The sequence below is a fragment of the Enhydra lutris genome, unplaced genomic scaffold (assembly GCF_002288905.1).
Source record: "Enhydra lutris kenyoni isolate GAN:26980312 unplaced genomic scaffold, ASM228890v2 scaffoldscaffold33, whole genome shotgun sequence".
NCBI lineage: Eukaryota > Metazoa > Chordata > Mammalia > Carnivora > Mustelidae > Enhydra > Enhydra lutris.
In genome coordinates, this window is record NW_019154117.1 from 3955576 (window position 1) to 3978924 (window position 23349).

At 48.6% G+C, this 23349-nt stretch overlaps 1 protein-coding gene across 1 annotated transcript in view; it reads left to right on the top strand.

Moving 5' to 3' along the window:
• LOC111153549 (inositol-pentakisphosphate 2-kinase) overlaps positions 1-23349 on the top strand; it is a 46722-nt gene that overhangs the window by 13514 nt on the left and 9859 nt on the right. The window contains exons 7-11 of the mRNA XM_022512632.1: positions 8036-8094; positions 8440-8512; positions 11511-11790; positions 13861-14011; positions 14398-14500. Coding sequence (XP_022368340.1) covers positions 8036-8094; positions 8440-8512; positions 11511-11790; positions 13861-14011; positions 14398-14500 — 666 coding nt within the window. The remainder of the gene's footprint in view (positions 1-8035; positions 8095-8439; positions 8513-11510; positions 11791-13860; positions 14012-14397; positions 14501-23349) is intronic.

The following is a 23349-nucleotide window of genomic DNA, read 5'->3' on the forward strand; positions in this document are numbered from 1 at the left end:
GTTCACCTGTTTAAAGTGTGTAATTCAGTGGATTTTAGTAAATTCGCATGATGGTACTTCCATCATAACTTACATTCCAGAATCACTTCGTCACCTCCCAGAGAATGCTGACCCCATCACAGTCACTCTGCAGTATCCCCTCCAGCTTGCCCTTGTGTGTTGGCCTCTCCCGGACGTTTCCTGGAAATGGAATCGTGCATCCCATGGCCCCTTTGTGACTGGCTTCTCCCCCGAGTAGCATGGTTTTGGGCTTTTAGCCCCACTGCAGCAGGCTTGAACGCTCTTGCCTGAATGGGACCATCTTGTCGATCGCTCCTCTCCTGGCACGTGGGTCATTTCTGCCTTTGGGCTGCTGTGACCGCGTGCGTACATGTGCTTGTTTGAGTCGCAGCTTTCCGTTCTCGCGGGCTGAGTCCTAGGAGTGGAATTGCTGGGTCTGTTTGATTTTTTGAGCAAATGTCGAGCTATTTCCCCAGCTCTTGCACCATTTTTTGTTCCCACCAGCGGTGTCTGACGGTCTGATCGCTCCACACCCTTGCCAGCCTTGCTGTTGTCCCTGTGTGTGATTGCCGGGGACCCTAGGGATCACTGTGGTTTCCGTCTGCGTTTCCCTAACGGTTCGTGACGCTGCAGACCTTGTCATGGGCTCATGGGCCATTTGTATGTTTTCTTTTGAGATATATTGGATCAAGTCCTTTGCCCATTTTTGAATTGGGTTATTTTTTTGTTGTTGAGTTTTAAGGGTTCTGTGTATATTTTGGATATAATCCTTGATCAGTTCTGTGATTAGCAAGTATCTTCTCCCATTCTGTCAGTTATCTTTTCACTCTGTTGATAGTGTCCTCTGATACACAAATGTTTTTAATTCTACTGAAGTTATAGTTCATTTCTTCTTTTGTTGCCTGTGCTTTTGGTGCCATAGCTAAGAAATCATTGCCTCATCCAAGGTCATGAAGCTTTTCTTCTCCGGTTTTGATTCATTTTTGTTAATTTTTATATTTGAAGGGAGGTAGGGGTCCAGTTTCTTTTGTATCTGATTCCAGTTTTCCAGCACCATTTGTTAAAAAGACCGTCCTCTCTCCGTTGAATGGTCTTCTTATCAGAGATCTTTTGGCTATAAGTGTGGTTCCATCCTGGGCTCTCTGTTCTGGTCCATTGGCCTGTTGTCTGTCCTTATGCCGGCGCAGCCCTTTACTTGATTCTGTAGCTTTGCTGTCAGTTTTGAAATCAGGAAGTTTGAGTCTTCTAGCTTTGTTCTTCTTTTTTAAGATTGTTTTGGCTTTTTGGGACTCCTTATAGTTACATATGAATTTGAGGATTGGGTTTTTCATTTCTACAAAAAAAAAAAAAAATTATTGGGATTTTGACAGAAACTGCAGGAATGTGTGGATCACTTCGGGTGGTACTGCCGTCTTAACAGTATTAGGACTTATAACCCATAAACACAGGCTATTTGCCCACTTACTTAGGACTTTTATTTTATTTTTAAAAAATTTTAAAAGATTTTATATATTTGACAGAGAGAAATCACAAGTAGGCAGAGAGACAGAGACAGAGAGGGGGAAGCAGGCTCCCCGCTGAGCAGAGAGCACAATGCAGGGCTCGATCCCAGGACCCCAAGATCGTGACCTGAGATGAAGGCAGAGGCTTAACCCACTGAGCTACCCAGGTGCCCCACTTACTTAGGACTTTTAAATGTCTTCTAGCAACGTTTTATAGCTTCGAGGGCACAAGTCTTTCACCACTTCGGTAATTGTAGATAATCTTTTAGGATATTGTAAATATGATTATAAACAGAATTACTTCTTTAATTTTCTTCTTAGACTATTTATTGCTGGTAGCATAGAAACACAACTAGGTTTTTTTTGAAGATTTTATGCATTTATTTGAGAGAACGAGAGAGCGAGCACAAGCAGAGGGAGAAACTGACTCCCCACTGAGCATGGAGCCTAACCCCAGGGCTCGATCCCAGGACCCCGGGACCATGATGTGAGCCGAAGGCAGATGCTTCACTGACTGAGCCAGCCAGAAACCCTGAAACATCATTTTTGTGGGTTGATCTTTTACCCTGCAGCTTTGCTGAGTGGCTTTTCTTGTAGATTCTTCGGAATTTTCTACGTATACATCATGCCATCTATGAACAGAGTTTTATTTCTCTTCTAATTTGGATGTCTTTAGCCTCTCAGTTTCGTCAGAGAAACCAGCTGGGGGTTTGGGGATCCCCTGAATTGCAGATCCCTGTGGGAGGCATCACCACCTTGCCTGTATCCGTGTTCTGTGCACACAGGATGTTTTTCCATTTACTTAGGATTTTAATTTCATTCAGTGGTATTTTATAGTTTCCAGGGTGTTAGTCTTACACGTCTTTTGTTAAGTTTATCCTTAGGTGTTTTATTATTTTGGAGGCTGTTGTGAGTGGTATTTTTTTTTTTCATTTCATTTTTCAGGTTATTGCAGAGAAATATAATTGATTTTGAAAATACATAGTGTTAATTGTGGTGAAAGACACATAACATAAAACTTATAACCATTAAGCTACATGGGTGTGCAGCCCTCGCCACCGGCCATCTCCAGAACTTCTCATCATCCCACACTGCGACTCTGTCCCCGTTAAACAGCTCCACGCTTCCTTTCCTCAGCCCCAGGCAAGCCCCACGCCAGTTTCTGCCTCCGTGGATTTCTCTACTGTTGGTGCTTCCGTAAACGGAATTATCCAGGATTCATCCTTTTGTGACTGACTCATTTTACTTGTTCTCAGGGTTCATCCACGTTGTGAAATATGTCGGAATTTCCTTCCTTTTTAAGACTGAATAATAGTCTGTTGAACATATATACATATACCACATTTTTAATCCATTTATCCAGTGGTAGACGCCGTGTTGTTTCTATCTTTTGGCTTTTGTGAATAATGCTCCTGTGAACACGGGTGTGCAAACGCCTCTGAGTTTGCTTTCAGCTCTCATGACTGTTTACCCAGAAGTAGGATTGTTGGTCACACGGGGACCTTGTTTTCTGCTGTTTTCCACAGCACCTGTGCCATTTACATTCCCGCCAGGGCATCTCAAAGTCCCACTTTCCCCGCACTCTTAACCAGCACTTGCTGGTTTGTTTCCGATAGTAGCCACTCTAATGGGGGTGAGGTGACAAATGTAGTTGTTGTACAGTGATACCCGGTCACCCCCATGAACCTGTTTTTTTCTTTTTTTTTTTTTTTTTTTTTTTTTTTTTTTGTGGTGGTAGTTTTTTGGGATTTTCTGTACACATGATCACATCACTTGCAAATAGCGATAATTTTACTTTGTTCTTTCCAATCTGGGTGTCCTTTGTTTTTCTTCCCTAATTCATCTGGTTAGCATGCAGTATGATACCGTGTAGAGGAAGCAAGAGCGGACATCCTTATCATGTTCCTGATCTCAGGCAGAAGCTCTCAGTTTTTCATCACTGAGTGTAGTATGACCATGAGCTGGTCATAGATGCTGCTTTTGAGGTTTTTTTTTTTTTTTGTTTTGTTTAAATCCTGAAAGAATGTTAGATTTTGTCCTCCATCTATGGGATGCTCAGGGGGTGCTTTCCTCTCCATCAGTGTGGTCTGTTACATTGATTTTTGTATGTTGAACCACCCTTGTATTTCTGGGGTAAATCCCACTTTATTATAGCTGTATAATCCCTTAAATGTGCTGCTAAATGTGATTTGTTAGTTTTTACTGTTTTTATTGAAGGTTTTTTCTTAAGAGATACTGGCCTGCTGTATTTTCTAGTGATGTTTTATCTGGTTTTGGTACCAGGGTGATAACTGGCTTCATAGAATGACTTAGGAAGTGTTCCCTCCTCTCCCTTCTACTCTAATTCTTTGGAAGAGTTTGACTGTCAGTGTTGATTCTTCTTCAGTCATTTGGTAGAATTAATTAGTGAAGTCATCTGGTCCTGGGGTTTCCTTTGTTGGAAGGTTTTTGCTTACTGATTCAGTCTTTTATTATTCTGTTCAGATTCTCTTATTTCTTCCTGACTCAGTTGTGGTAGTTGTGTGTTTCTAAGATTTTGTGCATTTCATCTAATTTGCTTGTTCATAATATTCCTCTAAAATTCTTTTTTATTTCTGCAAGGTTGGTAGTAACATCCTTTCTTTCATTTTTCTTTTTAAAGATTTTATTTATTTATTTGACAGAGATCACAAGTAGGCACGGAGGCAGGCAGAGAGAGAGAGAGGAGGAAGCAGGCTCCCCGCTGAGCAGAGAGCCCGATTCAGGGCTCGATCCCAGGACCCTGAGATAATGACCTGAGCCGAAGGCAGAGGTTTTAACCCACTGGGCCACCCAGGTGCCCCTCATTTCTTTTTTTAATCATTTTTCTTGATCTAGCCAAAGGATTGTAATAATTGTTGATCTTTTCAAAGAAACAACTTACGGTTTTGTTCTTTTTCTTCATTTTTTTCTCCCTCTTCTTCATATCATCTGTCCCTGCACTAATCTTTACTATTTCCTTCCCTCTCTCTGCATTGGATTTAGATTGGCCTAACTTTTCTAGTTTGTTAGTGTAGAAATGTAGATTATTGATTTGAGATTTTTTTCTTTTTTATATGCATGTTTATAATTATAAATTTCCATGTAATTCCTGCTCTCTCTGCAGGAGAGAGCATTGGTATGTTGCATTTTCATTCTGTCTCAATTTTCTGATTTCCCTGTGGATTTCTTCTTTGACTCATTGATGATTAGGAATGTGTTTAGATTTCTCATATTTGTGAGTTTCTCTCTCTCTCTCTTTTTTGCTATTGATTTCTAATTTAGTTGCACTGAGTTTGGAGAATATTTGCATGACTTCATGCCTCCTGGAGAATGTTCATGTTCGCTTGATCAGAAGGTGTGTTCTGCTGTTGCTGGGTAGAGTGTCCTATGGATGTTTGTTAGGTCTGGTTGGTTTAGAGTGTGGTTCAAGTCATCTGTTTTGTTGTTTTTTTCTACTCAATCAGTAATTTAACATCTTAAGCTAAACAGTCTAGCTCAGTTAATACCAACTTAATTTCACTGTTGTACAAAAACCCTGCTTCTTGTAGCTTTGTTGCCTTCTCCCTCACAAATTAATCTATATATAGTTATGCTTGTCAGTACGGATTCCTGGCGATTGCCGTGTGCCATACAAGGGATATTCTATCTTTAAAGGGGATAGGATAAAAAACTTAGAAACAGAATATATTTATATTGTCTTTTATGTTTATCTAGCTGTGTAGTTCCTTTACTGCTGTGTTGTTTCTTCACATGGATGCAGGTTACTGTCTAGTGCCCTTTCGTGTCATCCTCAAGGTTTCCCGTACTATTTCCTGAAGGGCAGGTTAGCTAACAACAAATTCTTTTAGTTGTTTATCTGGCAGTGTCTTAATCACTCCTTCATCTTATTTTATTTTATTTTATTTATTTTTAAAAAATTTTATTTATTTATTTGACAGAGAGAGTGAGAGAGCACAAACAGGGCAGAGCAGCAGAGGGAGAGAAGAAGCAGACTCCCCACTGAGCAGGGAGCCCGATGTAGGGCTTGATCCCAGGACCCTGGGATCATGACCTGAGCCGAAGGCAGAGGCTTTAACCCACTGAGCCACCCAGGTGCCTCCCACTCCTTCATTTTAAAGGATAGTTTTGTAGATGAAGAACTCTTGGTTGACCGTTTTCAGCACTGAGATTTTCCTGAATATCTGTGACTAGTAAGTCTCTGCTGAGGGGCTCTGTGTGCATACGGGGCCCACCCTCAACACTCGGCATGGCGGGTGCAGCTTTACTTAGCCTTCACTTCCTCAGAACCTCAGATCAGCAGAAGGTGAGGGTGTTTTAAGGTCTTTCCAGAGCCTGTGCATGGCCTTCTAGATGGCCAGGTTGTGCTGAAGGTTTCTAAAGCCTCTGTATATCTCATTCCTCAGCTTTTTCTTTTTTCAGCTTTAGGTTAGTCTAATTGTTTGCCGTAACTTTTTATCGCATTGTTACCCACTGTCTTAGGTAGCCATGAAGTTAAACAATTGCCTCTGACCCTTTTCACAAACGCCTCTTGGGAAAATGCCCCTTTTGCACTTGGTGAACTGAATCAGGTAACAAAGATGGGAAATCAAGAGATAGTTGACATAATGACCATTCTTTGGCAATGAGGGTTTGGAGAAACTCGTGCCTGGTTCAGCCCCCTCTGGTGGCTGGCAGGCTCCGTTTTCACCAGGAGTGGGGGTGTTGATTTTTAAGGTTTCCTTGGAGCTAGAGAGAAGGGTGGGAAGAGAGCATTAAAAATGCCACAAAGCTCACTATTCCTAGATTTGGCCATTTTTCTTGAGTAAATGCTCCCAGATTGTTGCAAGCCTTTGGTTAATTTTCAGAATTCTGAAATTTTGATTCTGACAGTTTTTGCCAGTTTTCTCATTGCCCTCACGGAGGAAAGAATTTCCAGAGGTATTCATTCCATAATTTTTGCTAATGCGCTCCATCTTTGTGGTGGTTTTTTTTTTTTTTTTTTGGTTTTTTTTTTTTGTTGTTGTTGTTGTTTTAAAGCTTTTATTTATTTGACAGAGAGAGATCACAGGTAGGCAGAGAGACAGACAGAGAGAGAGAGGGGGGAAGCAGGCTCCCTGCTGAGCAGAGAGCCCGATTCGGGGCTCAGTCCCAGGACCCTGAGATAATGACCTGAGTTGAAGGCAGAGGCTTAACCCACTGAGCCACCCAGGTGCCCCCATCTTTGTGGTTTTAAAACTTTCCAGACTCTTCGGGAAAAGATGGTATGTCAGCTATTCCCTTTAGGAGATGGTCTTCATTGTCACCGTTCAGTTGATGGCTATTTTAAGACTGGTTTTTACTGTGAAGCAATAACCTGTGCATTTAACTGATAAAATATGGGATTTCCCAGAGGTAACCCGTGTTGTCAGTTGGTACATCCTTCCAGACTTCTCTTGGTGCCAACACAAATAATACATGTTATCCAGGTGGAAATGAGATGATGCCTTTCCCACATCTGTTCTGGTGCGTGCTTACCTGTACATGTACACATGTACTTCTATAAAGCAAATATGGGACCTCGCCATATATAGTCTTTTTGCTAATTGCTCTTTTCACTTAACTAACCCTTGAGGATTGCTTATTGTGTATCCTTCAAGGCTTTTTCAATGTGTATTTGGGTATATGCACCTATGGAGGCCCACTTTTTTTTTTTTTAAGCAAAGTAACATCATTTTCGTTTATGCAGATTGCCTTTTTCCTTGAATAAATGTTGGTGATTTTTCGTTTTTGCCTCTTTCTGTAAGTAGCTAGATATCGTTCATTCATTCCATCATGAGCATGCAGACTTCTACTTCCTGGCCCATGAGAGCAGAAGCCTGTGAAGTTGTTTCCAGGCCTCACTAGTACAGTCAGACTGCAGTGAACGTCCTTGATCTCATGACTCCTCATAGGTTTGCCAAGTCAGGGGATGCCCACATTGACATTTGATGGAGGGGCGCCTGGGTGGCTCGGTTGTTAAGCGTCTGCCTTTGGCTCAGGTCATGATCCTAGGGTCCTGGGGTCGAGCCCCACATCGGGCTCTCTGCTCGGCGGGAAGCCTGCTTCTCCCTCTCTTACTCCCCCTGTTTGTGTTCCCCCCTCTGTCAAATAAAGAAATAAAAAGTCTTAAAGAAAAAGAAATTTTGATGGAAACTAGCAAGTTGAATTTCGGAAGGTTGTGCCGATTTATCTTCTCCCCTCAAACATGAAATTATGAGCTACACTCTCCTCTTCCTGAATATTACAGTTATAAAGATTTGTTCATCTGATGACCAGAATGTGGCTTTGTCGTTTTGTGAGACCATGTGCTGCCACTGCCCCTGCTCATGGGGAGGGCTAGGCCGGCAGCCACCTGAGGCTCGGTGGGGGGACTGAGGGTCCCTGGGGTGGCAGTCAAGCCCTGGCCGTGGCTAGTGACAATGTGCCCCTGGAGGTGCCGGCCTCCACGGGGACCTTCTGCACCCTCGTCCTCTCACAGAACGTGGGCCCCGTGCTGCCCCAGCCGGTCATTTATGGCGCTTGTGCTTTCTTAACAGGTGGCAACCGGGAAGTGGAAGCAGATAAGCAAATACTGTCCCCTCGACCTCTACTCAGGGTAAGAGAACACTTCTCCTTTGTCCTCAGGGCCTTTCGTGGGGGTGGAGGTGTGGGGGAGGGGGCCACTAACCGGCAGGCAGCCAGGGTCCTGGGCAGAACGCAGGGTTCTTGCCTGGGGTCGGCTCAGCTGTGGGAGGCAGCGGCTGGGGAGCGGAGGGGGGTTGGGGCAGTGAAGGGGGCTCCCTGAGAAAGGCTGGGGGCATGTGGCTCCTTAGCCCCCAGAGCCTGAATGAAGCCTCCAAGCAGCCCACATAGGCACGTCCCCTGCGTCTGGTCCCCTGAGCCACAGGTAGGTGAAAGCAAAGGCTTCTTGTAATTCTATCCATAGTGTCTTTCTTTTTAGAAATAAGCAGAGAATGCACTTTGCCTTGAAGAGCCTGTTACGGGAAGCTCAGAACAACTTAAAGATATTTAAGGTGAGCGTGGCCTCTCTTCCGTGGCGTTTCAGCAGAAGGCAGTGGGTGTCCACACTGGGTTGGGCCAACTGGTGGTGCTTTAGTACTGGTAGATGCGGGCATCTGGGCTGGGGCTGCCTTGGTGCAAAGTGCTTTGGTCCTCTCCAAGCCTCGTCCTACAGGCGTGGCATCCTGTGACCCCTAGAGTGTGGGACGTTAGCTCCTGGGCCACCAGGCAGCTTTGGCTCCCTGGATGCACACAGCCCAGCTCTGGTCCTGGGACAGGACGGCCCCGAGGCCATCAGGCTGTGTCCCAGGGGTCCCTCTGTGCACCTCTGAGAAGGCGGCCACACCTGGGCCTTGGTTTGCGGGTGATTTAGGGAACGTGTAATTCCCTGATCTTGTCAGTGAGTGAAATCTCAGCGGCTCTGGGGCTCCTGGCCGCGTGCGGACAGGCTTTTGCACAAGGAGTGGTCGCCCTCCGGCTCCTTCTCTGCCATCTGTGGGCTCCCTGACCCGACTCCCTGAGACCCTGTGGTCGGCTGCAGGCAGGGGCAGGGTCTCCGTGGAGGGGGCAGGGCAGGCCCAGAGCTGGAGGAGGGTTCAGTGTGGCCTGCGTTGGAAACGTGTCCGCTCGGGGCCTCCGGCCATTTCCTTTTCTTCTTTGCATGGACACTGCCCCTTGCCCCGGCTGTGTCCCCAGTAAGTGGTTCGTGTGGCTCTGTGGCCTGGTCTGGGCTCACGAGCGCTGTGTCTGCGTGGAGAAGGGGGGCTTTTCTGTCTGGACAGCCTTGCGCCCTCTGCGTCCTACTCCTGGTGGACGGCGCTGCTCTGCCCACGGAGGCCCCTCAGACCAAGCCGGGGACTGTGGGCAGGGAGGCTCTTCTTGACTTGGTTTCCCCGATTTGGCTCAGAAGTCTGGTCGGAGTGAATGGGCTTGAGCCCGTCTGCCTCCCCCTTCCCAGAGCTAGAGGAAGAGCCTCTTTCGCAGCAGTTTTTATTTTTAATTGTTACAAAGATGGAAGAGATTTTCCATTTCCATCCCAAAGATGAATTCTCTTTCCTCTGGGGATTGATTTGGAACCTTTAGTAGGGTGGGTGGTTTTCCTGGCGGGTCCTTTGCTGACCGGGCCTGCCCTGGGGCCGGGATTGAGAGAAGTGACATGCATGGCTTTTCAGAACACTCACTGGAGTGACAGTGCGCGTTCTGGACCTGCCGTCGTCGCTCTGGAGCCAGGCTTTGGTTTTCAAGGTCAGGTGTGGGCTGTTTCCTGGCTTCGGCCAGTACCACCACTGCCCGCTCTGGGAGCTTCTTCCCTGTGTGCCCGAGGGCTCTGCACAGACCCCCAAAGCTGTGGCCCTGTCTACCCAACCGGGACGCTTGTGAGACGTGGGGGACATGGCGCCTTGTCATGGAGCCGGGGACGCTGGCACTCCACTGATGTCACAGTCATCTGTCCTTGCGTGGAGTTGGACCCTGGGGAGAAGAGGGTTCCGCTCTCTCAGCAGCTCCCAGGCCTGGAGGGGGAACCTTCATGGGCCATGGCTCCTGCACCAGACGACGGTCCCAGCCCCGGCCCCTCTCTTGGTGGCAGCCCCCAGTGCCCGGTTTCGCTGAACACTTCGCCTTGGTTTCCTTCCCTACCAGGAACTCCCGCGGGCCCTTTGCCTGGCACTCCTTCTTCCTGCTGTTAGACCCATCTCGGGGTCAGTTTTCTCGGGATGGCTTCCCTGGCTCCCTTGGCCAGCGGTGACCTCAGTTGTGTGCCTCCTGCTCCGACATGTGACAGGAGACCCCCCTGGGAGGCATCATGCACACCCCTGCATCCCAGGGCCCGGATGAGCGACGAATGCCCAGTCCACACGTCATGGACTGAATTGAAACCCATGTGCCACCTGGGGACAGGGCAGTGACTGTCCTCCTCTGTGCTCCACCGGCCCTCACGGTTTCTGTGGTCTGGAATTGAGCAGCTTAGTTGGCGCTGCCTCTGGGTGCCCCTTGAGGCCGTGTCCTCTCTGACAGTTTGGCTAGGGCCTGAGGCTGGGCTCCCAGGATGGTGTCCTTAATGGTGTGGGCAGGACGCCTTGGTTCCTGGCTTGGGCAGGGGTAGCGGTGGGTGCCCCGGGGGCTGCTGAGCGAGGCATTGTGGCTTGAGAAGAGCGGCTTGAGAGGGAGGCGTAGCATCTTTTATAACATGGTTTTGCCAGGACTGGGCTGTTGCTCTCACTCCACCGTGGGGAGAGGGCTACACGGTGTGAGTGCTGGGACCACTGGGGACTGGCCGGAGACTGCTAACCACACCATTCCTCAGATGAGGGAATCAGGGGACAAGGAATTGGTCACTTTGCCATGGTTGGCTGCTGTTCAGGTGTGTGGGGAGTGGGGTCCCTCAGGGGTCACAGGGTCAGCGCACTGGGCAGCCCTGCTCGCAGCTCTGGGAATGCTGGTGGCATGGAAGTGTCTTTGACAGACTTGGTTTCGAAAGGCAGGATGGCCTTGGGGACGATATGGTCCATGCTGGGGACGCGGGCCTCGCCCGCCCTGGCAGGAAGTGTGGCCCAGCCCGTCGGGGAGGACAGAAGTCCTCAAGGTGCGGGTGGCCAACGGATACCCACATTTACCAAGAAGTTTGCCTGCTTGGGGTCAGACTGACACTGTGTGTCCTCAGGAGCACGGGTGTCCCATGGCTTCTCGGGTAACAGGCTGGGGGGTCTTTGGGGGCTCTGGGCTGTGTTTGCCTGAGGCCCAGTGTGGTGCATGTTCTCCTGAGGCTTCATATTTTAGGCCAGGACCAGTCTTTGGTTTCTGAGAACATTCGTTCTGTTCCACATTCTAGTGGGATTTGCATCTTGGCCAGCGACACAGTGTGTGACGGTGTGTTCCCCCAGAGGGGCCATGGTGTGCAGGGCCCCAGACGGCGTGGATGTAGGGTGTTGGGTCCCTGCGGGCAAAGACAAAGGTGTCCTGCCCGCCGCCCCCCGTGGAGTTGACATCTCCCCGTCTGTCCCCCGCCCGCAGAACGGGGAGCTGATCTACGGCTGCGCGGACGCCCGCAGCCCCGTGGCGGACTGGAACGAGCTCGCGCACCACCTGAAGCCCTTCTTCTTCCCTTCCAACGGCCTGGCCGGCGGGCCCCACTGCACCAGGGCTGTGATCCGGGAGCTGGTGCGGGTCATCACGCGGGTGCTGCTGAGCGGCTCGGACAAGGGCCGGGCGGGTGCCCTGAGGCGGGGGCCTGCGCCATGGGGACCTCGTGTCTGTGAAGCCAGCCCCTTTGGCAGGAGCCTGCACCGCCAAGGTAAGCCACGCCGGGCACGGGGTGGGCAGAGGGGGGCGGGAATGCCAGGGGCCTGCCTGGCCTCACGGAGCTCTTGCGGGAGCAGCCTGGGGTTTTCTCTGCCTCCCAGCCCTGCCGGCGAGACTCCCGGCCTCATCCTTTATCCGGGCTGTAGGGTTTTCCCTAAACCGCCGGCTCTGTGCGTCCTCTGTAGCTGGCGGAGCAGTTTCCCTGCGACCCCGGCTCGTCGGCACGGCCACCCTGTGGGGCAGGTTTTCCCCGGCGGGGGGGAGAGCCGGGTCTCGGAGGGCCCGAGTCCCATAGCTCCGGGCCCTTTGGGGTGGGGTGGCCCTTGCACCTCCCACTTGCCAGTGGGCTGGCTGTGACTCCGTGGGCGTCCCGGCCTCGAGGCAGCCCAGCGGCGGTGGGTTTGGGTTTTGCCCTGCACGTTCCCAGCCTCTTCGTTTGTGTCTTGGCCGTCTGCTGGCGGGCTCCACGCCATGCACAGACCTGTGCCATGTGGTGCTGTCACCGGGAGCTTCCTTCAGGGGCTGACAAGGAAGACTCAGATCATTTGCGCTTCGGGCTGAAGGCCCTGTGGTCCCTCGTGGCTGCTGCTGGGGTGGTGCTGGGGGACCACGGCCCTGCGGCTTCTCATGCTGCCGTGTGTGCCGGGCAGCTCCCTGGGCACGGCCTGTCCCATGGACTGCCCCTCGTGCCAGATTTTTCTTAGCACAAATGAATTTTGTGGCTTTCTTCTTCTTTTTTTTTTTTTTTTTAAAGATTTTATTTATTTATTTGACACAGACAGGGATCACAAGTAGGCAGAGAGGCAGGCAGAGAGAGAGGAGGAAGCAGGCTGCCCGCTGAGCAGAGAGCGCGATGTGGGGCTTAATCCCAGGACCCTGAGATCATGACCTGAGCTGAAGGCAGAGGCTTTAACCCACTGAGCCACCGAGATTTTATTTATTTGAGAGAAAGAGTGTGCACATGAGCAGGGGGAGGAGCAGAGGCAGAGGGAGAGGGAGAAGCAGGCTCCCTGAGCAGAGAGCCCGATGTGGGACTTAATCCCAGAACCCTGGGATCGTGACCTGAGCCAAACAAAGGCAGACGCTTAACTGAATGAGCCACTCAGGTGCCCCTTGTGACTTTCTTAAAAAAGCGATACTCGATCATTTAATTGTGGTAGAATTATGCCCGTTATTGGGGCTCCGAAGTAGATGACACAATGTGTCTGGGAGGACACTGATAGATGCTGAGGCACCCCTGGCTCCTGGGACTTTTCTTCAGGGCTTCCCTGGACACAGAGGCTGACACAAGCATGCCCCACGGGACGTGCAGTCCAGGATGACAAATCACGCTCTACACGCTTTGTAATCTCATATTTTTGCCTAATGGCCAAATGTGTGTCTGCAGTTGTATTTTTTGAATTTTTATTGACCAGGAGGTAGGTATCTCCCTGTCCGCATGGCCTGTAATTTCAGCAAATGCCCCCAGCTGGTTTCTGTGTTTTCACCGTGTGTCCTGTGGCTGAGCGTGTCCAGCCTGCAGTGGGGGGTCAGAGGTCAGAGTCTGTACTGTACATGGCTGCCCCCTTCACGAGGGAGACATGGGCCGGGACCCTGTCTCCCCAGCCCACGTGGCACCTGGTGCACACCCGGGACTGTGTGTGACGCTTGGAGCTGAAACGGACTTGGTGCCATGCTGACCCTGTGATGACGGCTCCGTGCTGTGGGTTTATCGGCGGCGGCTATGACTGCCGTCCCGTGTGGCCACCCACCTGTCAGCATGGGCTGTGGCTCTGGGCTCTGCAGACACGGCCTCACAGATTTGGGGACGTCGGTGTGGGCATTTTAAATTTTTGTGCCTGGCTAATCCAGACCGAGAGCTGTGTCTGCACTGAAGCCTGGGCTGCTGTGATGAGCCGAAAGCCTTCGAGAGGGAGCAGCACAGAGTGACACACAGGTCCCCTGCCTGTCTCTGGCACCCGGCCCTGTGCCCCAGCAGCTCCGTGAGGCAGGGTGTGGCCCGTGCCCAGGCTCTCTTCAGTCCTTGACGGTAAACCTCTTGTTTTCCCGATGTTCTTGGTAGGAAAAAACAGCCCGGAGTGCTCGGGGTTACCGAAGGGCTGTCTTCTGTACAAAACCCTCCAGGTGCAGATGTTGGACCTGTTGGACATCGAAGGCCTCTACCCTTTGTACCGGCGGGTCGAACGGTACCTGGAGGAGTTTCCTGAGGAGAGGTGAGGCCCAGGCCCTCGGCACCCCTGCTCTTGCTAGGCTGAGTGGGCCCTGAGCATTCCTGAGGGCAAGACGGGGATGGGGAAGGGGCCACCCCAGCAGGAGGACCACCCATCCTGCCACCGCGGGCCTGCGGTCCCCTGTCCTGTGTCAGCTGAGCCTGCAGGGGGCAGTGCTGCTCCACCGCCGGCCAGACTTGTGGCCAGGTTGACCTGGAGCCATCCGCCCCCCGCCGCCCCGGTCTAAAATTGCTGCTTCAGAACGAAGCTTGGTGTTAGGAAGAGGTGGACCTTTGAGATGTTTAAGGCAGATGTGTGAGTGTTAAATTGTTACTCGAGAAACCGTTTCCAGGCAGCTTTGCCATCCTTTTTTGTGCTTTCTCTTCCAGAAAAACGTTGCAAATAGATGGGCCTTATGATGAAGCGTTTTATCAGAAGCTGCTTGATCTTTCCACTGAGGACGATGGGACAGTGGCCTTTGCTCTGACGAAGGTGGGCAGACCTTTCTGGAAACACTTTGCGCTCTCTAGGCTCTTAACAGTAACTTAGGGCTTTCCTAAGACATGTCGTTTCTCATTACCTGCCCCGGGGGCTTAAAGCAGAAAAACTGAGGAGTTAAAAAAAAAAACATGGCTGTTTCCCTCAGGTGACTCACACAGGTGGTGACCCAGAACCTTAGCTCTCAGGGAGATCTCCCTTCTTCCCGAAGGCTCTGGCCCACCTGGACCCAGCCCTCTCCCACCCTGTGTGGGGGGCCAGGACCCAGGGCCGCCACTCTGCACTTCCTTCTCAGCAGCCTTCCCTCCCCCTGCGGCCCTCGCAGGGGGCCCGATGCCACCCGTGTCCATGCGTGGGAGGCTCCCCCAGCCCTAGTCCTGCTCTATGGGGAGTCAGAGACTCACTGGACGTGGATAGCAAGAAAACCGCATCTTTATTTTCAGTAATCTCTGAAATGCAGCATCTCCTCCTTTGTGAATGTGGCGACAACCACCTTTGGGTCAGCAGGACCCCCGACTTCGCCGCTGAGGGAAGCAGACCTATTCATTTCTCACAGTAGTGGCTACGCACATCTTGCACTACCTTTGGTCATCACTCCTGAGGTTTTGTGGTGTGGGACTGTGTCACATACTGTTTTAAAAAAATATTCTGGTATTTGATAGAGTCATTTTGCTGTTTATCTTCTGCATTTAAAAATCTCATTCTGAGAGAGATCCAGAGGCTTCACTGGGCTGTCAGTTTTGCTGAACACCAGTGCAGTCAGGGAGCCTCTAGCGGGAGTGAGGGGCAGAGGGATGCCCAGCCGAGTGGCCGTCTCTCTGTGGGCCACCCGTGCTGGTCCCCACCTTATGTCTGGTCCCCACTTGGCTTGGGCCGCTCCCTCTCGTACAGCTGTCACAGCATCGAGGAAGAGGACGGAGGAGGTCGTGGGGAATGCTCTGAGGTGCTCGGGGTGGGGAGAGATCCAGACGTGGAGTCTCTGCACCAGATTCTCCCGTGTTGCCTACGACTTGGGTGCGCCGATTTAGGACTAGGGACAGGCACTCCTGCTTTTATAAGAGAAGCAGAATTTTTTTCATACGTTTCTCTATTTTTCATAATTGCCATCAGATAAACATGGATTACTTCTCAACTTCAGTTTTTAACCTCATATATAAACAGAATCTCGTGGTAAGAGACTCAGGCCGTCACTAGACCTACCAGAGTGGCTGTACCGCGCACTGCACTGGCCCAGGGCTGGGTGCTGCTGGGACGGGGCTGGGTGCCGGTGTGGAGAAATGGGTCTCACACCCATGCTGGAAACCAGGAAACCACTGGGGAAGCAGTGGCAGCTTCTCACAGAACTAAGCCTGCACGTCTCCTACACGCCGGCCTCTCACCCCTGGGCAGGTGTCACAGAGAAGGGAATGCTCGAGCTCACACGCCCTGAGCGCCGGACACAACCCAGTGTCCACCAGCGGGTGGCCCGGCGGCTTGCACACGGGGGCGGGGCTGAGCCACAGACGACCTGGCTGAGTCTGCAGGGCGCTGTGCGGAGTGACAAAGGCAGCCCAGAAGGTCACACACCGGGACTGTTTGTGTGCTGTTGGAATGAGCCTGCTGACGGCGGCCACGGTTTGGGGAGGCGGTGGGAGGAAGGTGGCTGTGGCCGCAAAAGGGCAACACAAGGCACCCCTGTGGTCACGGGCGTGCTCTCTCCCTGTGGCAGATGTGCGGACCGACACGTGTGACCACACTCGTGCACGCGCACACACACAGATTGGAATCAGATTGTGGCGTGTGTCTGGGTCACTGTATAGTTTTTGGCAAAATGTCACCGAGGGAGGCCCGGTCAAGGGTCCTCAGGATCTCTGCATTGTGTCTGACACCTGCACGTGAACCTGCCGCTACCTCAGCCAGCCTCATGGAAGGTGAGACAGCGAGCCTGTCGTGCGAAGCCGCGCTGCTGCCCGAGCAGCCACGCCCGTGCCCAGCCGTGCGTCTTTCCAGACCTTCCGCCTCTCACTGTGCGGGGGGCCGGCGCCCGTGTGGCGGAGTGCGGCCGGGGTCCGAGCGGAGCGTGCGGCTCTGCCTCCCTGTGTCAGGGTCTCGGGCTCCGGCGGTTGGAATTGAGGAGGGCGGCCGCGAAGGGGGGGTGGAGCAGCGGGAGAACGTTCTGAGGCTGCAGACGATTCTTGCAAGAACTTGTCGAGCTTTGTGCCGCTGATGATACGGGAGACGAGGGGCTGCTGCCTTCATTCCGAGGCTCAGGAAGCCGCAGCCCAGAGAGACCCTCGCTCTCTGTTGTGCAGAATTCGCAGCCGGAGCCCGCACGCTTGTTTGGGAACGGGCCGGACGGTAGCTGCTGGAGACCTTGCAGGCCGGCGGGCCCGTTACACCTGCTCGGCGCGCCCTTGGAGTTCGGGGCAGCCACGGACAAACCTAAAGGAGGGCAGCTGCGTTGTAGTAAAACGGCCTTTACAAAACCAGGTGCTGACCTGGATTTGGCCCCGGGCCTAGAGTTTCCTACTTTTCCTTGTCAGGGTTTTTTTAAAGATTTGTTTGAGAGAGCACGAGCCGAGGGGTGGGTCGGGAGGAGGGATGCAGCAGAAATAGAGGACAAGCAGCCTTTCCGCTGAGCGGGGAGCCTGCTGCGGGGCTCGATCCCAGGACCCCGGGAGCACCTGAGCCAAAGGCAGACGCTCAGCCGACAGCCACCCAGGCGCCCCGGCGTGTTCGCTCTGTTGGTTTGGAAGTTGCGCGTTCTCTCTCCGTCCCTGTAGTGGTTCCTTGTCCACATTTGAGTCTCGTGTTTATCGGTGACTTCACCGCCGCACAGACAGCAGAAGGAACTGGGTCTGCTCCGCTCATTTCTCCCGCCTCCACACCGTTCACGCAGCTGTTGCCTGGTATCCTGCCTTGTCTCGTTCTTTCTAAAGTCGCAGTTTACAGTATCGCTTACCTGTCGCCTTGCCCGGTGTTCTTGCATCTCCAATCTCGTTTCCTTTTTTCTGTAACGGGTTTATTGAGCTATAACTTACCATACAAATTACCTGTTTAAAGTGTATAACTCAGTGATTTTTCACCAATTTCAGAACATTTTCATCACCTCAGAGAAATCCCACCCCCTCTCGCTGTCATCCCTCTTCTCCCCACCCTCCAGCCCGAAGCAGCCCTCAGCTCCTGTCCGGCTCTGGATGTGGCTCCTGCAGACACTGCGTGAAACCGGCCTCATTCTGTCCCTGGTCCGATGCGACTGGCTTCCTTCACGTAGCACGTTCTCAGGGTTCATCCGCATCATAGCATCACGTGTGAACACCTCGTTCCTTTTATAGCTGAAGACTACTCCATTCTATAGATACGTGACATTTTGTCCGTTTATTAAAGGTGGACATTTTGGCTATTACGAATAATGCTGCTGTAAATATTTGTGTACTAATTGAGTGCACATGTTTTTACTTTTCTTGAGCATATACCTCAGAGGGGAGCTGCTGGGTCAAATGGTAACTTGTTTAATTTTATCAGAATCTGCCAGACGGTTCCAGAGCGGCTGTCCCATTTTCCATTCCCACCAGCAGTGTGTGAGGGTTCCAACTTCTCTGTATTTTTTTTTTTGTTTTTAAGATTTTACTTATTTATTTGACAGAGATCACAAGTAGGCAGAGAGGCAGGCAGAGAGAGAGGGGGGAAGCAGGCTCCCCACCGAGCAGAGAGCCCGATGCGGGGCTTGATCCCAGGACCCTGAGATCATGACCTGAGCTGAAGGCAGAGGGTTTAACCCACTGAGCCTCCCAGGCGCCCCTTCTCTGTATTTTCAGTGACACTCATTATTTATCATTTTGATTTTAGTCATCCTGGTGGGTATCTTGTGATCTGCATTTCCCAGAAGACAAACAAGCATTTTTTCGTGTGCTTGTTGCCCATTTGTATACCTTTGGAGAAATGTCTACTCAGACCCTTTGCCCATTTTAAATGATATAATTCGTCTTGCTGAGTTATAAGAATTCTGTATATTGTGGGAAGTGGGGCCTTATCAGATATGGTATGCAAGTAGTTTTCTTCAATTCTGTTAGTTGTCTTTTTACTTTCTAAAAATGCCCTTTGATGCAGAAATGTTTTTGATTTTTTTTAAAGATCTAATTAAATTTTTTTTAAAAGATTTTATTTATTTATTTGACAGAGAGAGATCACAAGTAGACAGAGAGGCAGGCAGAGAGAGGGAGGGAAGCAGGCTCCCTACTGAGCAGAGAGCCCGATGCGGGACTCGATCCCAGGACCCTGAGATCATGACCTGAGCCGAAGGCAGCAGCTTAACCCACTGAGCCACCCAGGCGCCCCTAAAGATCTAATTAATTTATTTGACAGAGATAGCACAGGTAGGCAGAGCGGCAGGCGGAGTGGCAGGGAGAGGGAGAAGCAGGCTGTCCGTGGAGCAGGGAGCCTGATGCAGGGCTTGATCCCAGGACCCTGGGATCATGACCTGAGGTGAAGGCAGATGCTTAACCAACTGAGCCACCCAGGCGCCCCTGAAAATGTTTTTTTATTTTGCTGAGGTTTAATTTATCCATTTTTTCCTAGTATTTTTGCTTTTGGTGTCATATCTAAGAATCCATTGCTAAATCCAAACTCATGAATATTTTCTTGTTTTCTTCTAAGAGTTTTATGGCTCTTACACTTAGTTCTTTGATCCACTCAGAGTTAATTTTTGTATAAGATTTGAGGGTAGGGTTGCAGCTTCATGGACATCAGTTGTCCCAGAACCATTTGTTGGAAAGACTGTTTTTTAAACTCCACTGAATGGTCTTGGCACCTCTGTTCAGATCAGGTGACAGTAAACGTATGACAGCAGACGTATATTCTGAATGCTCAGTGGTGTTCCTTTGGTGTGTATGTTTATACTTATACCAGTACCCTGTCTTGATTACTGTTGGTTTTTAGTAAGTTTTGAAACTGGGAAGTGTAATTTTCTAACTTTGCTGTTCTTTTTCAAGATTGTTTTTGCTATTTGGAGCCCCTTGTGATTCCATATAAACCTTAGAATCAGTTTGCCAGTTTCTACAAAGAAGCCAGCTGGGCTTGAGATAGGGATTGTGGTGAATCCGTAGATCACTTTAGTTAGAACAGCCATCTGTACAGTAGTAAGTCTTTCAGTTTATTAACGTGGGATGCTTTCCAATTTTAGATCTTCAGTTTTCTTTCAACAGTCATTTGTAGTTTTCAGTGTGTGCATTTTGTACCTCTGAAGTTTATTCCTGAACGTTTTATTGTTTTTGATGGTCTTTTTTTTTTTTAATTGAAAAAAGTTTTTAGTATGTTGTGAATCATCTTGCTATGATAATCTTTCAGGGAAGTGGTATGATTTTTTTTTTAATTTTTTAATTTTTTAAAATTTCTTCTCAGTGTTCCAGAATTTATTGTTTATGCACCACACCCAGTGCTCCATACAATACGTGCCCTCCATAATACCCATCACCAGGCTCACCCAACTTCCCACCTCCCGCCCCTTCAGAACCCTCAGATTGTTTTTCAGAGTCCATAGTCTCTCATGGTTCTTCTCCCCCCTCCAATTTCCCCCAATTCCCTTCTCCTCTCCATCTCCCCATGTCCTCTGTGTTATTTCTTATGCTCCACAAATAAGTGAAACCATATAATTGACTCTCTCTGCTTGACTTATTTCACTCAACATAATCTCCTCCAGTCCCGTCCATGTTGCTACAAAAGTTGGGTATTCATCCTTTCTGATGGAGGCATAATACTCCATAGTGTATATGGACCACATCTTCCTTATCCATTCGTCCGTTGAAGGGCATTTTGGTTCTTTCCACAGTTTGGTGACCGTGGCCATTGCTGCTATGAACATTGGGGTACAGATGGCCCTTCTTTTCACTACATCTGTATCTTTGGGGTAAATACCCAGTAGTGCAATTGCAGGGTCATAGGGAAGTTCTATTTTTAATTTCTTTTTTTTTTTTTTTTTAAAGATTTTATTTATTTATTTGTCAGAGAGAGAGAGAGAGAGAGAGATCACAAGTAGGCAGAGAGGCAGGCAGAGACAGAGGGAGAAGCAGGTTCCCTGCCGAGCAAGGAGCCCGATATGGGACTCGATCCCAGGACGCTGGGATTATGACCTGAGCCGAAGGCAGCCGCTTAACCAACTGAGCCACCCAGGCGTCCCTATTTTTAATTTCTTAAGGAAGCTCCACACTGTTTTCCAAAGTGGCTGCACCAACTTGCATTCCCACCAACAGTGTAAGAGGGTTCCTCTTTCTCCACATCCTCTCCAACACATGTTGTTTCCTGTCTTGTTAATTTTGGCCATTCTAACTGGTGTAAGGTGGTATCTCAGTGTGGTTTTGATTTGAATCTCCCTGATGGCCAGTGATGATGAACATTTTTTCATGTGTGTGTTAGCCATTTGTATGTCTTCTTTGGAGAAGTGTCTGTTCATATCTTCTGCCCATTTTTTGACGTGGTTATCTGTTTTGTGTGTGTTGAGTTTGAGAAGTTCTTTATAGTTTTTGATGTTCTAAATGTATTTTTAATTCTGTTTTCCAGTTGATTGTCACAGGTGTATAGAAATTAGTTTGTTTTTGTATATTGATGTTGTAATTTGCAACCTTGCTGAATTCTTTTATTCTAACAGATTTTTAGTAGATTTCTTAGAATTCTCCCTATACAAGATCATCTGGGAATAGAGATAGCTTTCTTCCTTTCCAATTCAGTTGCCTTTTCTTTTTCTTGCATAGCTGCCCTTGCTAGAATTTTCAGTACAGTGTGGAATAGATGTTGCAAGAACAGAGAATCCTGATTTGTTCCTGGTCTTGCTGGGACAGTGTTCAGTCTTTCATCATTATGTATGATGCTAGCTCTGGGTTTTTCATAGATAGCCTTTACCAGGTTGAAGAAGGTTGCTTCTTTTCCTAATTTGTTGAGTATTTTTATCAAGAAGGGATGTTGGAGTTTATCACATGTTTTCTGCAATTGAGATGCTCGTGTTTGGGGTTTTTAAAATTTTATTTTGTAGATATGGAATATCACATTCATTTGTTTTTGGAAGTTAAAACCAACCTCAGATTCCTGGTATAAATTGTACTTGGTCATGGCATATGATCCTTTGTACATGTTGCTAGATTCAGTTTGCTGTGATATTGTTGAGGATTATTGTGTTCATATTCAAAAGATACTGGTCTCTAGTTTTGCATTTTTTATGATGTCTTTTCTGATTTTGGTATCAGGTAATACTGGCATTATCAAGTAGCTGGGAATGTTCCAGACTTATATTTCTTGGAGGGTTTTGAGAAGGATTGATATTATTTTTTAAGTATTTGATACATTTCAGTAGTGAAGCCATCTGTGCCTTTTCTTTGTCGTGGTTAGTGTTTTGATGCCCAGTTAGTTTCTTTATTTGTTACAGGTCTGATGATACTGTCTGTTTCTTCTTGAGTCAATTTTGATAGTTTGTGTCTTTTTAGGAGTTTGTCTGTTTCATCTAAGTTGTCTAATTTATTGGCCTGCAGTTGTTTATAGTTTTCCTCTTCTTCAAGTAAACTCTTTACAATTAGTAACTGAAAGTGAAAGTCTTATGGAAAATTCTACATCCTATTTATCAGGATATGTTTATATTTCCCCACACTATTGAAAGGTGATCTTTTCTGTGCACAAATCAGGGTTTCAGTGTTTCTCTCCTAGCATTAGACCATTCAGTGTAACATCATCTGACTGGATGTGGCTGCTGAGAGGTCTTCTCTCAGTCTAAGTGCCCTTTCTCAGGAGGAGAGTTTTTCCATGCCTGCTTTTTAAAGAGCTCCTTTCTCTGTTGTTATTGGGCATTGTGATTAGGTGTGTACTTTCTATTTATTTATCCAGTTTCATGTCCATGTGCCATGCTTCCTCTATTGGTGGATTTATCTCTTCCATTAGTTCTGGAAAATTCTCAGCCATTTTTTCTTCACATATTTTCTTTCCATTACCCTGTTCTCTTCTTCTGAGACTCTAATTAGATATAGATCAAACCTCTTTTTATCTTCCATATATCATAACTGTACTTCCCTATATTTTTTTTATCTCTTTGTACTACATTCTGGGTGTTTCTTCACTTCTCCCTTCAATTCACAGATTCTTTCTTTACCTGTGTCTAATCTGCTAATTTATTTGTTCATTGAGTTTTCTGTTTTAGTAGTCATATTTTTTTATTTCTCAAAGTTCTGTTTGGTTCATTTCCACATCTGCTTGGTACTTTTGATAGTTCCTTGTTGTTGGCCCAATTTTAAATGTCATCTTTTCTTCTTTAAACAATTAGTGAAGTTATTTTATATTCTTTATCTGATATCAGATACATATAACACCTTAGAGGTAAAAAAAATTCCTTGTTAATTTGGGTGATTCATCAGTGCTGTGTTGTCTGCTTACATTTTAACAGTTGATTTTGAGCTCTTTAGTCTGTGGGAATCCTGGGGACCTAAATGGGGGATGCCTTCCTCCAGAGAAGATTCTTGGCTTAAGGGAGAAATCTCAGTTTGGACCATGTACTCTGTGGCTTATTCCTGGAAACAGTGCTTCCACTGATAGCTGCCTGTAGAACAGCTCAGCCTTCTCATTTGCTTCTTGCTTAAAACCCTAGTTTTGGCTCTTTTAGGGTGACTGCTGAGAAGAGGGGATTGAGTTAGTGTTTCTCTTACCTCCTTCAAGCCCCACAGTGCACTGAAAGGTATGTTAACAGGGATTTAGTTGTTTTGTAGTAGGGCCCTTGAAAGTCTTCCATACCCCCCTGAAAGTGTCATTCTCCTTAGTATGGGCATATCATGGTCATTTATTTGGGTTTTGTTTTTAATTTGTTACTGTTAAAAATAATGTTGACAATTTTG